Source organism: Prunus persica, chromosome G1 (genome assembly GCF_000346465.2).
Source record: "Prunus persica cultivar Lovell chromosome G1, Prunus_persica_NCBIv2, whole genome shotgun sequence".
In the NCBI taxonomy this organism is placed as follows: Eukaryota; Viridiplantae; Streptophyta; class Magnoliopsida; order Rosales; family Rosaceae; genus Prunus; species Prunus persica.
Window position 1 is genome coordinate 41,876,492 of NC_034009.1, and position 18,120 is coordinate 41,894,611.

At 35.7% G+C, this 18,120-nt stretch overlaps 2 protein-coding genes, 1 long non-coding RNA gene and 1 other non-coding gene across 4 annotated transcripts; 2 read left to right on the forward strand and 2 right to left on the reverse strand.

Annotated features, from left to right (window-relative positions):
• Positions 1,977 to 6,711, forward strand: LOC18792086 (serine hydroxymethyltransferase 7). Its single transcript, XM_007222847.2, has 4 exons — positions 1,977 to 3,330; positions 4,665 to 5,070; positions 5,815 to 5,916; positions 6,208 to 6,711. Exons 1-4 carry the CDS (start codon positions 2,380 to 2,382, stop codon positions 6,429 to 6,431), a joined length of 1,683 nt encoding a protein of 560 aa, XP_007222909.1. The 5' UTR covers positions 1,977 to 2,379; the 3' UTR covers positions 6,432 to 6,711.
• LOC18789378 lies at positions 8,335 to 10,308 on the reverse strand. The gene is made up of 2 exons (XM_007222678.2): positions 9,277 to 10,308; positions 8,335 to 9,170 (listed from the first exon to the last, which is right to left on the reverse strand). Exons 1-2 carry the CDS (start codon positions 9,631 to 9,633, stop codon positions 8,562 to 8,564), a joined length of 966 nt encoding a protein of 321 aa, XP_007222740.1. The 5' UTR covers positions 9,634 to 10,308; the 3' UTR covers positions 8,335 to 8,561.
• On the forward strand, positions 10,030 to 10,771 carry LOC109948419. The gene is made up of 2 exons (XR_002271047.1): positions 10,030 to 10,122; positions 10,354 to 10,771. It is a non-coding gene; the product is annotated as an uncharacterized LOC109948419 (long non-coding RNA).
• TRNAR-UCU lies at positions 17,720 to 17,792 on the reverse strand. Its single transcript has one exon. It is a non-coding gene; the product is annotated as a tRNA-Arg (tRNA).

Genomic DNA, 18,120 nt, shown 5'->3' on the forward strand with positions numbered 1-18,120 from the left:
TTATTCTGATATGATCCGTACCGAGATGTTTGGTTTGGTTAAGAGAAACAATATTCTTAACCTGACGGAAATTGGTACTGATATGATATTTATACTTATTCTATTATTTCAAAACAAAACAAGAAACCAAAGATAAATACAATCAGCATTTTCTATCACTCATTTATCACTGTTGTATCACTTCTTTATCATCATTGTATCACTGCTTTATCACCATTTTATCACTTCTTTATCACCTGGTACTGTAGCACTTGTTGGTCATAGATGAATTTATTAATTTCTTATGTTTTCCAGTTTCAACCTTTGTCCCATTTTTTACTTGTAACTTTTCAACCATTGATCTAAATTTTATGTTCTTTATATAGTTGGATTCAGCATTAAAAAATAAAGAACTCAACGCAGAACAAATTCAAAATTATTTACATAAATGTAGAGAATTCAGTAAAAATAACACTCAAATGTTCAAACAACAAACGCAAGTGGCTCCCAGTACATCTTGAGTATATATTGAATGATATAGTGACTAAGTTATTTGATTTCATACTTGGATGAATTAGACTATTGGATTTTTATATTTTACAATGATGATTTGGTGTATTTATTCAAGAACTTATGTTAGGTGAAAGTATTATAAATTGTATTTTTATTAGTATGTTTTTATTACGGTATTACCGGCGTACCGAATCAATCCGAATCGAATATTAGGTTAACCGATCTGAAGTCTACCAAAGTCTCTGATTTGATTAACGGAAGAACCTTATACCGATCTGTACCCATGCCTAGGGTTAACTGTTGATTTGCCCTCTAAATTTGTACCTAATTAAGAATTGAAATTATTAATTAAATAAGGATAATATGGTAAATTCACACTTTTTAATATTAAAAAAATTAAAATTAAAAGAAAATTCAGATAATAGATCCTATTTTTATGGAACACAACTACCTATTATATTTTTTAATTCTAAAATATAATTTATAATTTTTAAATTAAAAAAAATCTCTCGTAGGCACAGAAGCGCCTGTGAAGAGTCTAGTAAAACAATAAATAAAAAGAAAAGAAAACATGAACATTCCCCAACCCCATCCCGCTCCCCACCAACCCCTAGCCTCTCCCACCATCATCCCCTAGCTACCTCACCAGTCTCCCAACTCCAACATCCCTCTTCGTCCAAAAAACCACCTTAACCCCTGAAATTGCTTAGTCCACCCGACCCAAAACCCAAGCAATGTAATATATGCGTCATGCTACTCAATCCGCCACCTCCACCCGATCTGTCCATGAGAGGAGAGAGAGAGAGAGAGAGAGAGAGACAAACACACACACAAAGAGAGATAAACAGAGATCTTGTGTTTGTGGGTTATGGAATGCTTATATTTTATTTTATTTTTGAATTTTTGTTGTGATTCATGGTTGGTTATGCTTTGTATGAGTTTAATTACAAGTTGGGGGTTTGATTTTGGTGGTGGGGATAACAATGCGGGAAGAGGTGGCTGTGGGGGTGGTCTCAGGTTGGGGTGTTGAGAAGTTCTGGGAGAGAGAGAGAGCGAAGGGAACGGTGGGTACAGGAAAGGGGAGGTTAAGGGAAGGAAAACGACAAATTGGATGAAATGTGAGAAAAATTAACGGCATGAGGAAATTAGCTAAAAATAATAATTGAGTTCCTTAATTTCTAAAAAAAAAAGAAGATAAAAAGTAAATTAAAATTAAGTATAAATTCAGGAGCAAATCAACAATTAACCCTAAAAATTATTTTCCAAGGCTTTTTCTATCGATCTCATCTACCAGACGAAGAATGTCAAAGCCGTCTCGTTGATATTGCCTAAAATCTCATTATTAAAGTATTTTATTTTCCATCGTGGCAATATGAAACCGCTAAATATTTATAATTTCCATATTGCAAAACTGTTAAATGTTTATAATCAATCCAAAATGTAAGAATTTCATCTATTTCCTTAAATATATTAACAAACTGCAGAACTAAAATGGCAAATGACTCAATTTACAATGAAAATTAAAATTACGATTTGGCCTTGTGTTTTTACATCCAGGTTCATCCTCCCTTGAGCTCGCCCCTCAATTATCATTCGCCGCATCATTTTCTAATATTACATTCTCTTTCACTCTCTTTCCTTCTCTCTCTCTCTAACTCTCTGCTAATCTCGACGGTCTTTAGGGTTTCTGCATGGAAACCTCTGCTTCTTCCTCAGCGACTTCTGCACAATCATCAAGGCCTCGATCCTGTCGCTGTAGCTTCTTCAGGCGCTGTTGTCGCTGCTACTGTTGTTGCTTCTATTAAAAAAAATTGAGCAATAATTTTTTTTTGAATTTTGATTCTGTTTTTGGAAAATTTGACATTTTTTTGGTAATTTTCGGTAGTTATGGGTTTCACGGAGACTCAGCCGGGCCTATTTCTAGGGTTTAGCACGCATCACAGTTCGAGCTCGTCGAATTCAATCCAATCCGTTCCGCTGCAATTGCTCGACCAAAAAGAAGAGCAAATTAGGGTTGAGAATGGAGACGATCACGACGAAGACGAGAATTTCAACCTCTTAGGGCATTCAATCTGCCTCAAAAGGCAGAGGGATGTGTCCGGGTTCACTCCGAACCCATCAAAGTGCTTGGCGGTCGAACCGATGGGGCTGGAGGCGAGGCGAGCCGCGGTTCGGTCTTGGGGGAACCAGCCCCTTTCGTCTGCGGACCCGGAGGTCCATGAAATTATGGAGAAGGAGAGGCATCGCCAGTTCAAAGGCATCGAATTGGTGGCTTCTGAGAATTTCGTGTGCAGAGCTGTGAAGGAAGCTCTGGGCAGTCACTTGACGAACAAGTACTCCGAGGGTATGCCGGGAGCGAGATACTACACTGGCAATCAGCACATTGATCAGATTGAATTGCTTTGTTATGAGCGTGCACTGGGCGCTTTCAGTCTTGATCCAGAGAAATGGGGTGTTAATGTTCAGCCCTACTCTTGTACCTCTGCAAATTTCGCAGTCTACACCGGTCTTCTGCTCCCAAATGATCGGATTATGGGCTTGGATTCGCCTTCTGGAGGGCATATGAGTCATGGGTATTATATTCCTGGCGGGAAGAAGGTCTCCGCCGCCTCGATATTTTTTGACAGTTTTCCTTATAAGGTGAACCCACAAACAGGATACATCGATTATGATAAGCTTGAGGAGAGGGCGGTTGATTATCGCCCCAAGATACTAATTTGCGGTGGGAGTTCATACCCCCGGGAGTGGGATTATGCTAGATTTAGGCATATTGCGGATAAATGCGGAGCCGTGTTGATGTGTGACATGGCTCATATCAGCGGTCTTGTGGCAGCCAAGGTTTGAAATTTGATTTCCCAAGTCTTAACTCTAGTTTTATTTCACCCTTATGTATTTACTATTTGTATGGAGCGTGGACCATAATTACCAATTGCTGAATTTGTTACCTGTTGCAATACATGTCTGATGCTGTTGTTAATGCTTGATAGCAAATTTTTTTCCATGAAGCTCTAAACTGGCTGAGTGGCTGTTATTGGAGAGCTGGTCAGTTTTAGAGTCCTCTCTTATTTGGCAATATAACGGACTAAATCTTTGTAATGCTCATAAATTGGGCTGCTAAAAGTTACAACCTGGGTCACTGTGATTGAACCATTTTTACAAAATGAAATTATTGATCCATCAAGTTATCATATCATGATCGCTTGGCCTGCTAACAAAATGCTATTTGAACGGTGTAGTATCAATAAGTGTTTTGGTTGATAAATGATACTGTAATAACATGCAAATAAGTTGCAAGGGAAGTGTTTATCTAGTAACCTGCACTGCGAGAGTGTTTTCTTTTTTTAATAGATTGAATGTAAAGGCTTTTTCACCTCCTGTACAATGTTATAAAACAATTGATTAGTGCAATTTGTTCCACTCTATTTGTTGCCTTAGGTTAGAAATTGGTTTCCCGGTTTTTCTAATGTCATGTGTTCCATGCTTCTTGGTTCTGGTGCCTCATTTTGTTTACTTTTGTGCTTACCTGCAACTTGATGTTTTTTTTTTAATGTCAGACAAATTTTCTTAATTCCAGTAAACGTCAGAGTTATATCATGTTATTAAATTTGGGCATTTCATTAATGTTCTAGTGTTGTGATCTGATTTATTTTGAAAAGTAGAACTGTACAGTATATTTTTAATATTTGAATCTCTAGGTGAGATGATAACATCCTTAATGCTGTTTAGGAAACCTATATCTTTGGTACTCATGTTTGCCTTCCAACATTGATGTGTAATACTTGCTTTGAATGAGCCTTTCGCTGTTGTATTCTTGTATGGATTAACTGTTTGTTGCTTTAGAACCCTTGAATAAAGATTTGTCTCTCTAAAACTTGGGGTAATTTTGTGTATTTGACTATTCTGCATTCTCTGTGATTTCCACCATTTGTAAGGTGTTTACTTTATCTTTAGCTCCTGAAAGTCAATTGTGCATAAGTCTGCATTTGTGTTTACGCCTAAATCCAAAAGAAACTAAATCGCTAATCACATCATTTTTGAAGTTCCTCCTATTCTATGTGAAGTGATAAGGAGTGGGATGTTCTGGCTGTATATTAAGCAACTGGACTGGACTCATACTAATTGAAAAGGGAATAACTGCAACATATTTACTTATTAGCTATTGTTTATTGCAGGAATGTGCTAGTCCGTTTGATTATTGTGATATTGTTACTTCAACAACACACAAAAGTCTCCGCGGTCCTAGGGGAGGTATTATTTTCTACAGGAAAGGCACTAAATTAAGGAAGCAAGGCGTGCACCATAGTAATGTAGACGGTAGTAATCACTATGATTTTGAGGAAAAGATAAACTTTGCTGTTTTCCCCTCCCTACAAGGAGGTCCCCACAACAACTATATTGCTGCTCTTGCGATAGCCTTAAAGCAAGTAGCCACTCCAGAATATAAAGCTTATATGCAACAGGTGAAGAGAAATGCACAGGCCTTAGCTAACGCTTTGTTAAGAAGAAAGTGCAGATTGGTGACTGGTGGTACCGACAATCACTTGTTGCTTTGGGATCTGACCGCTCTTGGTTTAACAGGTATCATAATGTTAACCAGCCCAATTTCACAGAATGGATTATAAAATTATATTTGTATGTGAGTTTTGTTATTATTTTAGTCCCACATCTAGTTAACTTATAGGTGTACATACCAGTTCATTTTGCATTACATGATTGCTTTTATAAGCCAAACAGAAGGTGATTAGCTTTTAAAATAACGAAAATGTCTTTGCAAACATTAATAGCGAACTTCTGGTCATTGATAATGTTAGAAGAGGAAAAAAGGAAAATTCTACTGTCCTACCAGGTTAGAAACACCAACCTGGAAGCTCAGGGTGGTCACGGCTGCTTTAAAATTAAGGGAAGTTACATTTGATCAATTGCTGCTTTAAACAATTATGATTTAGGATCCTTGACAATACTCTGCATTATTTTTTAAATTGTTGCGGGGACATGTTTGTCCCCACATTTTGTGTTCAAATCCAATTATTAGACGTGATAGCTTAAGGAGCAAAGGTTTTGCTAGTTTAATCCCAATTGTGGATGATAGATGGGGACCTTATCTTTTCAATGGTTCAATAAACATTTTTCATATGAGCATCTATCTCTCTGTTCCAGTTTTTAGTCATTTGCACATATTCAAGTGTGCAATTGTTTCTCTTTCTCCCCTGCCCTACTTTTTTTCCTTCCATTTTCTTAAACTTACGATCTTACATGATTTTTATGTCTAATTTTGTACTTCACTATCTAACCCCTTTCTTGTTCACAACATAAATAATATAGGGAGGAACTATGAGAAAGTATGTGAGATGTGCGACATCACTCTCAATAAAACTGCTATATTTGGTGATAATGGTGCTTTGTCTCCTGGGGGAGTGAGAATTGGTGAGTAGTCTCTGTCGTTTAAACTTGATCGTCAATATTCTGAAAGCTGTACCCTATGCCATTTGCTAGCTTGAATTTTATCAACATGGCACATCACGATTAACAATTTTCGATTTTATAAATATCATTGTTCCAAATTGCCTTTTGTCTTGGTTTTTATCCCCTTCTGTCTCTTTGTCATACAGTCAGTCTGCATGCCTCGTGGTGCATTTTGTTAAAGTAATCTGCTTCTCTTTGGTCATTTTATGTTGTATGGATATTAAACTTTCTTTTTCTTGTTTGTTTTTGCAGGTACCCCTGCTATGACTACAAGAGGATGTGTGGAGGCTGATTTTGAGACAATGGCTGAATTTCTTCTTAGGGCTGCTCAGATTACTGTTAATGTTCAGAGGGAATATGGAAAGCTTCAGAAAGATTTTATCAAAGGTCTCCAGAACAATAAAGATATTGTTGACCTCCGAAATCGGGTTGAAACATTTGCATCCCAGTTTGCAATGCCAGGATGTGATATTTAAACATGTGACATCTCTCATGCATATTATCTTTGCTTCTATTACTTACCCCCGATCTTGTGGTAACCACAAAAACTTTAATTTTTTGCCCCCATGTTCTCAAATTAATGTCTTGTAAATTACAGAGGAATATCAAATATGTTGCCCAGTTTTCACAGTAGTGCATGTCGCCAAATCCTGCCTGTCTATTTCCTTGTGATTTTGTACAAAACTATAGAAAGAATATATTCTACTTCTTTGTGAAGGTGTTACCAAATTTATTGAGTTTGGTTTCTCTCTCGAACGAACGAACGAACGAACGAACTGTACTGAACAGAGCTACATATTCTTTATTCTTTTATTTTTATTTTTATTTTTTGTGCACATCTGTCATCCAGATAGGCTTCGTTTGGTTGGTGGTCAATTCCACATTCAGACACCACTTTTTCTTCTGTGTTAACTATTTTGCCCCTCTCATTTAGTTGGCAATATGCCAAACCCTTTAGTTATTATTGCATGCATTTACTGTTTTATGTACACTACATTTGTCGGATCTTATTCAACATTCTGCAGATTTTTATATGATACCCTCTCTGTGAAAGAAGCTGAAATCTCACGCTGCACTTTCTTTTATGGGTACTTTTTTTTTTCCTCTGCGTTTAAAAAGAAGGAAAAAAATCTTCTTTTAAAGGGTTCACAATTGATAGTGAGTGTTTTTTGTTTGGTGGTGATTATGAATATGAGCCGCGGTTTGCTGCTTTAAGGATGATAATGTCTTGTTGGGTCAGGGAAAACTGAGAGCAGCACTTCTGCCAAAAGAGCTTGTTTTCTGCAATGCCTGCCTTTTTTCTGTTGCATTTGTTTATTTATTTTATAATATCACTGTTGTTGTCTTTTAGTTCTTCGCTTTCACCATTATTTTATTGGTTTTGCTTGTGTTGGACGCTGCTATGGATCCCTTCAAGGGAGGCAAGACATGAATTTCCGGCAAGGGACAAAAGGCATGAGATACGGTTAGCAAGCAAAGAAAGTGACCCAAAATTTTCTGCCCCTTTATTTTTATAATATTTTTTTTCTCCGAAGACCCCAAATCCAAAACCCAAAGAAGGGGGAAGAAGATGAAAATTATTCGTGCTCATTATGTGTAATTGGTTGTATATAATTGTGTGTCTTTTTGTTATGTGGCTAATTTTGTAATATGAGATAGACGTATAGTTGTATACAACCGGTCGGTGATGGATAAGTTTTTGGAAGAGGGTTGTGGTTTGGTGTAGTGTGAAGGTTTCATCATCAACACCATTGCTTTCAAAGTGAACCGAATCAGACAAAAGCTTCCTAAGATCAAAAGAAGGTGCTTTTTGAGATTAAAGCAACCCAGGAATCTCACGGTGCCTTCCTACAGACTACAGTTCCTAAGCCCTCCCTTTTCATCATTCTTTCACCGCAAGAATGATTACTCATTTACTATAACAACTAAACACCAACCCCCCTCTCTATAGTCCATGAAAAACCCCAACAAGAGGGAAAATCTTTTCAAGAGAAAAATAATACACAACAGAAACACACAATTTAACTAACAAATAAAAATGAATAAATGGGATTTTTTTAATTTTAAATAAATACATAAATGGGAATTGGATTGTGTCCCTAAGTCTAAAAGATATTGTAACAAGAACCTTCCATTCCTTTCTTTTTGATGTCTTTGTTGTTCACCCAACAACCCTTTTTTTACTTTTACTTTTTCGTCTTTTGTGTTTTTTATAATCATGGGTGAACTTACTAGAAGAACTTTCACCTGCATGAAAACTAGTTCTAGAATTTGGTTTTTAACTAGGTCTTCTTCTCAGACCCAGAACTGCATTTCTTTTTTACTGGTTTCTGGTTAATTTTAAAAAATTAAATTAAATTAAATTAAAAACTCCCCATCTCCATGGTTTCAACTATAGTAATTAACTAGTAACTATTAGAACAAAGGAGAAGACACGAGGGAAAATGAAAAGTAAAAAAAAAAAAATTACAAACAGAAGTAAGAAGGGTTAAAAGGTACAACAAAACCCAACAACTAAATACCTCTCTGGTTCTCTACTCTGTAAATAAATTTTTTTTTTGCAACAAGTTTTTCTATCACACTCTTTCTTCTTCTTTTTTTTTTTCCTACCTATGACTGCAAAAGTCCAAAAGCTTCTTCCTCCCTTCAACAATTTCATCAAAGAAATCATCAAGTTGGCTGATAATATTCTCAGCACCAGATCTCAAGACACCAAAACACCCTCTCAAGTTGTCCACTCTCTCTCTAATCCCACCCTCACTCTCCCAATCCATCACCCCCTGTGGGCCCCTCCTCTCCAATTCACCTCTCAGCTCATCCATGGCCATCTTGGACCTCCTGAACTCCCACATCAAAATCCCAGGCCTTTCATTGATCTGGCTGATCTCTGCTGCTACCCTTTGCTGCAATCTAGCCGTTGATATCATGAACGATGATCCGAAGATCAAGCAGCCCTCGTAGCCTCCCCTGCAGAAGCTTGACTCTGGCCAACAGAAGACCAGTCCATAGAGCAAGATCATGAGAAGCAGAGAGCTTACGTTTCTCATTGCATAAAGAACTCCCCTGAACCCGTTGAACCCATTAAGCTTCGATTCGATGGAGACCCTTTCGTCGAATTTCAGTGAGAGTGGTTGAATTCTCGTCTCCATCAGCGCTCTGTTCTCTTCCTCCAATCCAAACGCCTCTCGCCGACACCCAGAAATCGCGCGAACCACCTGTTTGATGAAATTATTGAGCGAATGAATCAGACGACTTGTGCATGACGAAAAAGAATATGGATTGGAAAAAAATTAAAGATTGTGATCAAATTTGAAAACTCACCTGGCGAGAGAGCTGAGGAGTGAGATGGCGATGAGAGTCGAGGGTAGAGGTGATGTTGAGGCCAGACGTGTAGTAATTCTCCATGGCAGAGATGGCAGACTTGAGGACATGGCAGGCTTCCCAAAGCTTGGAGCTTTCGTCCATGTACTCGTCAAGCCACTTGTCCCCAACAGGCAAATGGAGCTTTTGGACGAGAAGGGTCAGCTGGGAATGAAAAGATCGAAGAAGGGAAAGAGCCCTTTGAAGGAATTGGATTGACATGAAGTTGTTTGAAAGATAAACCCTTTCAAGATCGTCGATCCCGCGAGTCAGAAACGAATAGAAGCCATTGACAGAGTTGGTGGATGAAGGATCCATTTTGATCTTCTTCTTTTTTTTTTCCTTTTTCCTTTTAAAATTTCTTTTCTTTTGGTGTGTTGAAATTGAGTCTGGGATAAAAAAGAGAGGGTGGTATTTAAATGGTGAGAGGAAGAAGAAGAAGGAGGAGGAGAAGAGAGAGAGAGAGAGAGAGATGGAATGGAAAGTAAAGGGAAGGAATGGGATTATGGGAAGGAGGGAATATCTTAGAAGAAGAAGAAGAAGAAGAAGAAGAAGAAGCAGCAGCTCAGGTTTCTAAGGTTGAAAACGATTGTTGGGAGCAATGATGGGTGTTTCCTATAGAGGGGAAAGGATGAATGGTAATATGCCATTTTCATTGTTTAATGGGCTGAAAGGATGTGTGAAAAATAAAAAGAGATTTATGGAAAGAAAAATTGTCCATAAAGAAGCCTAAAAAATACCCAAAAAGGAAAGAGACTATCTGTTCTGTGTGCTTGCTTGTAAGTTCAGAGAGAGAGAGAGAGAGAGGTTGGCTCATTGGCTCATTGGCAGAGCAGAGGTGTATACTTATACAACAAGAAGAGCATGAAATTTTCATGAGCTCCTCCAGCTCCCTTCCAATTTCTTACTTTTCTGCCTTTCTTTTCTCCCACTTATTTAAAGCATGCCCAATTGCCCATTATCAATTTTATACATATAAAATTATAATAGAGAGGCATAGAATGTGGGGTAGAAAGAGAAAGAGAAAGAGAATAGGAGAGAGAGAGAGAGAGAGAGAGAGGTGCAAGTGGGTATGTTTAGTTTACTAATTTAGTTGGAATTGTGAAGTTTTTAGATTTTGAGGTTATTGGGTTGTAAAGTGTTTGACTGGATTGACTGGGTTTTTCTAGTTTCTACTTCTTCTTCTTCTAATTCTTTCTTTCAATATTCTTTTGATTTGAGTGCTCTTTGGCTTCTTCTTTCCTCTTTTTCTTCCTCGAGCTACTGACTTGGCTCCTTACTTCCCTCTCTATTCTATTGAAATTTGTGGTTTGTATTTCCTAGATATTTCTTGTTTTGTTGATTTTTTCCAAAAGGGAGAGAGAGGCTTGGAATGATGAGGTTCCTTGTATATGTACTGTGTGTGTCTTGTAATTTGTAAACCTTCTTACCATGCATAATCAGTCTTTTTAGGCCACATTTTCCCTTTAATAATTACAGTTTAGTGTTAGAGTTTTAATATTCGTGTAGTATGTGTAAATTTAATATGTTATTGTCTTTCTCAACCAGAAATATCTTAACAAAAATTAATTATATAGTTTAATTACTTTTCCTTTGGGGACAAAACTGGATGATGCTTCTTCATAAATCATGCCCCTTACCCCCCCTCCAATTGAATTCAATATTACATACAAGACCCAATAATTTAATCCCAGCCGTTTACTTGGTACTCCTTAGGACCCATCTAACGGCGGAGAAAGCAAATCTTAGTGTGAAATGATCAACTGCATGGGCCCCAAAATTCTGCTGCAGTCCACTCAATGGGGTTATTAATGATTAAGTTGGTTTTAGACATTAATCTACGGCTATAAATATGTTTAAAGTTATGAGGTGTATGTTTGTTTATTGCTTATCAAGCCATTATGAATTTAATAAAACCCCATCTTTATTAATCTATTCATTTTATTTTTTTAATGGGGGTTGGTCTTCTTTCTTGATGTGGGGAGGGGGGGACCAGGAAATCTAATTTATGTTGGGCTATGTGACATTTTACTTGATTTTATTTTAAGTCGGGTGCTCGTGGGTTTTTGGAAAATATGACATCTTAAGAGGATGTTGGTCTTTTGAGATTTCATTGGAAAGTGAAGAACAAGCTTAGGACCAGTATTTAAGGCCATTGATATGGGTGTCCCTAAGATTTGGTTCACAGTAAAGGTGGTAATATTGCTCTCTCCCAAGCTAATTACCTTTAACCAAAATCCACTTTTCTTGTCCTAGTCCCCCCAAAAAAAAATTAATTACTCCCTTCGTTCGTGCATATTTAAAAAATACTCTTCTAACTTTAATTTAAAAAGATGATAATGGTAAGTAAAGAATTTGTAGCTCGAGCGCACAGTCTGGTTTGATGTCATGGAGCCCTTTAGCCCAAAATAAATCCCTTAATCACAACAACCAAGTCCCTTACAGCTTGTATTTCAATTTATTTTGTTGATGAATCACAGTCTGAACTTTAAGCTTGGGTAACAAACTCAACAAGTTCAAGCTTTTAAGGGTACCAAAATTAATTATCCTAGTACATGTAGGATCTCATTCATTACTATATATATACATACTTGGGGCAGGAGAAACCCAGTCTGACTGCACCAAATTTAATTTTGATTTCTCACTTTATTTTTCTGAGAATTGTTCAGTTTGATAGTTTTTTTTTTTTTTTTTTTTTTTTGATGAAGAAAGGGGGGAAAACCCCCAATTCAGTTTGATAGTTAATGCTATGAAAATGGATCTCTTTTTCTTTTCTGGGTCAATTTCAATTGTAATAATTGATCTGTTCAATTTCTGAAAATCCCATCCTACAGGATGCCGTACCCCATGCTCACCATTATAGGCCTGCATTGGCAGATGAACCAGTTGTTACAGTTGAATGCATAAAGGAGAAGAAGATAAGCACTCTTTTCTCTTCTCTTCCCTTTTGAAGGAGAAAAACTTGTATATTATAGGAATAATGTTGTTTTGCTATCTCCAATCGATCACGTTTTATCATGTCTGATAACTTTTTCACATGACAAAACGTAATTGAATGAAGATAATAAAACAGTGTTATCCTTGTGACATGCAATTTTTTGTCCTTCTGAACAAGAGTTTCAGAAGATGCTCTGCATAAATTAATTATAGGCAAACATAAAGGACAACAAACCCAATTATTTAGGTTAGAATGTTGTTCAATGTTGAGGCCAACAAAGCTCCACCAGATGTAAGTAAGAATCTCCTATTTTTGCAAAGCAAACAAAAGGACTTCTAAGAATCAAAATTTTGCCAAGTAAATTTGGGTAGCTGTGGATTTAGGATCTGGTGGGTGGGTGAGAGGTTGCTTGATTATTAATGGTGAAATGTGAACTTTTCTTAGAAAGTGTAGAAAAAATTATCGGGAAATTAAAATTTTATGGTAGAGAACTATACCTGAAGCGAAAGTGCTGGAGCAAAATTAAACTTTTACAATGAATGGAAGAAGGTAGACACCTCATGCGGGTCCTATCACTTGAAGTGAAAGTAAACGCAATTGATGGCTAGATTTGTCCAGCCAGCCACATCCCTTTCATCCCCATCATGATAATTACCAATAAAAGTCTCTATATATAGAAGAATGTTTCATTTTCCTCTTAATGAGCTCTTAGATGGACACAACTGGATGGTCCAGAGCCTCTCAGCCATGAAAATGATACAAAGGAATGAGTTGAATGATTGTTTATAATGAAATTCAAAGGAGACAGGAAAAAACCCCCAAAAAAGAATAATTTGCATAAGATAAAGTTGTATCCAGAGTATTTGACGCGTTACGTTATTGAATAATTGATCCGAATTATTAATACGTTTGAAATTTCTAGTAAATGTATGATTTCCAAGTATACTCTATCTAGTCCTCTTGTGTTTTTGGAACCCACCATCAAACATTTGGCACACCAGCGATTTCGACATCCATCCTCCTATTGATTATTGAGTTAGCTAGCATTTTTCCTTCAATGTCATACTCCCATAATTATGCTTGTGTCTTTTATCCTCAAGTAAACAAAATCAGCTTCTCACCTGCCTATGTTTCATCCACTAAATTCTAATTATTTAGTCTTATTAGTGATTACTTATTTCAAAGTATTGTGTTAATTTGACAAATGCATCCATGAGTTATGACGTATGACTAGACTTACTGATCTTGCTTTTTCTCTTGCATTCATTGATCTCTCAAAATATATACGTTTCTTCGTTTACAAATTTAATGAATTTAAACCTGAATATTCACCGATTTTAAAAAACATCAAAATATATGTGTATGTGTACGCGCGCGTGTTCTTTGAATTTATTAAGTTTATAGAAAATTATTGAATTTTTTTCTTTTTTTTCTCATTGAAGATAAAAAAGGATAGCTTAACCCTAGTTTGTCCTTAAACCTACTTGTATATAATTCCTGGTTTGAACTAGAAATGTCTCTGAGGGTTTCAATAGGAATTCGAGTTGAAGTCTCGAAGATTTGGTTTGGATCCAAGCTACTATTCGGTGGACAATCATTTTGCTTCTGTTTTTGGGATAGTGCTCCATTTTTTTTTTCTGAAAAGACACAAAATCGTTTTAAAGCAATTTTGACACCCCCCCAAAAAAAATCATTTAAAACAGTTTAGCTGTAAATTCGACAAGGACTACTATCAAATCCTATGAATGATATAGACAACGTTAATTATGTAATTTATAATGCAACAAAGCTATCAATCCACAACGTCAATTTTAACTTTTAACCGTCTAATTTATAATATATTAGTGTCTTTTCGCACGTGTTTCCACATCCGTGAGAGATTTTTTTTTTAAAATTTAAATTTATTTTAGAATTAAAAAAATAATAGGTAATTGTGTTTCATAAAAATAAGATTTTTTTTTTAATTTTAATTTTTTTTAATATGAAAAAGTTTGAATTTACCATATTATTCTCATTTAATTAATAGTTTCAATTCTTAATATTTGCATTAAGCAAGGGCATTTTCTGGTATTTTGAATGTTTTACCATTCTCTACTTTTTGCTTTATATATATAGATATATTTTTTTTGGTTAAACAAACAAAAATATTTCTGTTTTTTATATTCATTTGGTCTCCCATGAAATAATTGCAATTTTAATTATATATTTTTCTTCCTATAATTAGTATTCAATTGAAGGAGAGCATAATAGGACATGTAATCTCTTTTTTATTTTCATCCTTATATTTTTTGGTGACAAATTACATAAAATTGAAATTAAATTTTAGTAAAGCAAAAATTAAGTTGGAAAGGGCGTTATGGTCTTTTGAGCAGCAAAGATGCTCCACTTATCACAGACATGGGCAAATCACTGCCCAATCTGGTAAAAAGGGCAAAAGTTAAGCTAAAGCTAGGTTAAAGTATTGCCTACCTATGCATAATAGGACACGTGTCAGTGATATAACTAAACAACTGGATGATAATCATATTCTTAAGCTTCTAAAGTATAGTTTTCTTTTGCTCTCTGGCCCAACCTGATGAACTTTGCCATCAAAATTCAAAATGTCTTAGATTCGGGAATTTTTTAAAATAAATAATTTTTTTTAAAAAAAAGAACAAAATAATATTTTAAGTTATAAAATTTGGACAAGGTCATACAATTTGTTTACGATTTTATTTTATTATTGTGATTTTATATATGTGAGTTTGGCAAAGATGGTTGACAATAATCATACATGATTTAACGGAATCCTGCGTTTTATTAATCTATTAATTTAAGCTAAGTTAATGGGATCGCTCATCATTGTGATTATTGTTCAAAGCATATTTGTACCCAATACAATGTATTATTATTCCCCAAAGATATTGTAGTAGCTACATTATCTGTCCATATATTTAAGATGGAGCACCAAATCTTGCTTTTAAATTGACTTAGATGCCAGGATTGAGAAAATTCTCAATCATGTGGGTGGAATCTTACGATGTATCTTTTTCTTTTTGAGAATTCAAGCTGATCTTAAGCTTAAATGATATGGTACTTCAGATCAATGTTAAACAAAGAAATAACACAAGTTGGCTCCATACTTTTCGTCTACAAAAGTAGATGATAAATTTGAAGCATTTTTTCATGCTCTTTTGAATAAGGTATTATTTTCACTCCGTACCATAGCGTATGGGTGGAGCATGAGTATCTCCCATGAAAATGAAAAAAAAATAACAATCTTTACACGTTATGCCACCCACACATACAATTCACTTCTACCCCTTACACAATGCATCTCTTTGTGCTTGAGTGCAAACCTATGAGAGAGAAAGATGAGAAGAGTCAACTAGTTAGGATATCCTTTTTATAGAACAAAGTAGTAGGATTCTTCAAAATGATGATAGATATTGAAGAAAGGGGCCAAGTAAAATACTCAAAATCCAAAAAAAACTTCTTCTTCTCCCTTTGGATTTATAGAATATAGACTAGACCCATATAAAATCATCAACCCTTTTTTTGACTAACATTGATGGTGAGAGAGTTTCAAGGCTATATCTTTCTTTGCTTTTTGGTTCAACTAGGCAAAAACCCACTTCTGGATTCCTTTGCACTATAGGGCCCCTTTTTCATCCCTCCCTCTACCCTAAAAAGAGGGGAGGAGCCTTCCATATTCATATAAATTCTGCAACCTAAGTGAAAGCTTGAAACCATCAACTCTAGAGAATTTTTAATATAGTGCTCTATAGGCTTTATATATATATATATATAACTAGGTGACCCTTTTTTGCCGTGAGTATGATTTTGATTTAGAATATGCAATTCCGTGAAGGGTTCTACAAGGTCGTACATCACAATGTGCATAAGTGGGAGAGCATGCCACATGTTGCCAAATCAATGGTTGCAAAAACTCAATGGTACAAAACAATACGCTTGTTGAGATGCCAATTGCATATAAGTTTTGAGATTCTGACCAAGAGTGCCTTAATTAGCCAACTCACACTCTTGCAAACAAGTACCTAGAATAAATTGATCATGGAGTATAGTGAGTGTATGTACACACCAAGGCCATACAAGGAAACCTCTCACCTTTTACTATATGTGGAAAATTTACTAATTGCGACTCGAATCATATTTCTTGTATGGACAAGACTCATTAGCATAAACAATCTCGTATTTGTGAAAGATGTAATCAGTAATGCATGGTAAATAGTGTTAGTAATATACACTTTCTTAGTATTTGATGCTTAGGTTCACTTTTAGGGCAATGTGTCGTGTGTGTGCAACAAAGGCACCAATAAATGCTTCCTTAGTCAAAGAATCTTTGAAATTTAACTTTTACAAAAGAATTTCTCTTTAAAAATCATTATTGGCAAGACTAGCTGGCAATTGAGCACACAAAAGAGAGAGACTAGGAGTTTTACTTTGTATGCTTTTGTGTGCTAAGGCTGCCCGCACAGAGACATTATGGTTGGTGCATGCTTTGTTTTAAAACTTTGTGGGCTATTTATGGATTTAGCTGCAGCAGCAGGAGGAGGAGGAGGAGGGGGTAAGTACAAAAATTGTTATGGATGGTCCAAGATCTAGGGTTTTGGATTGAAAGCACCATAGAGTCCAACTAAGGCTGAAAAATTTAGCCCAAACAGTAAATACCAAAGCTGCAATTTTCTAATGTATTTTCTCCTCCTACTTGCCTACTTCTCAATCAGATCAAATAGAATACCAAAAAAAAAAAAAGAGAAAAGAAAAGCATAAAGGCTTGAAAATCCAATGAGAATTTTGCATTTGGGCTGCCTAAAACTGTGATTGTTAAAAGCAATTGAGTGAATTGAGGGTTTTGCTGGCACTGTAATTGAGTATTTACCTTTTAAATCATTGCGGTTTGCTGGCACTCTAAGGCTGTAAATTAACTGTAAGGGCGGCCAATGTGTAGACCTAGAGCCACAAAAGGGATCGCATCTGTCAAAAAAATTAACAAAAAAGAAAAAGTTGTGTGATATTCTTCTGTACTGTTGAAATTAAATACATCTTCCTTACATCAGTATCTACATATATTTATATATATTAATAAATTTTTTTGGTAATTTATATGCTAAATAAAAGTTCTATCAAGCAGTCGTATAATACTTCAAGTTGTACATGCAATTGTGGGTTGAGTTAGTTGAGCCCGCCTCATCGCACTCGAATTCGAACTCCCTCCTTATATATTAGAATAATTTAAGATATTACTTTTATTAAAATAAAAATAAAATGATAATAACATACAAGAGAGTATAAGTGAACAAAAGAGACATAAGTAAAATAAAATTGTACAAATATGAAATAAATTTTGTGAAGAGCCTAGGTCCTTTGGTGGGCCAAACAAAAGATTTAAAACCGACTTTGTGTAGGTGGGCTTTGATAAGGTTTTTGAGCCTAAGTTTTATAAAAATGAAATAATTAAGAAAGCACGCCCGGTGGGACTCGAACCCACAATCGCCTGATTAGAAGTCAGATGCCTTATCCATTAGGCCACGGGCGCTAGATGTTGAGATTTCCCAAAATATTTTATTTGACCAATAAACAGTTAAATTTCATCACAAATAGCAACAGTTGCACTAACTAGTCGTTTATGATAATTGTTTGATTCGGTCCCGCCATGGATCGATGAGTTGAATTCTAATCAAACTTAAGACTGACGGCCGACACTAAAGGGGACCCAGAAATGCAGATTTTATGAAGGATTGGAATTCTGAAAACAAGACCCTTTAGAAACTTCACAATGATTTTCAATTTTATGCCTCTTATTAGAGTGCAAGTATTCAACCCAAAATTAATTGACAATCGACGGGCTTTTAAGCTTTCATCAA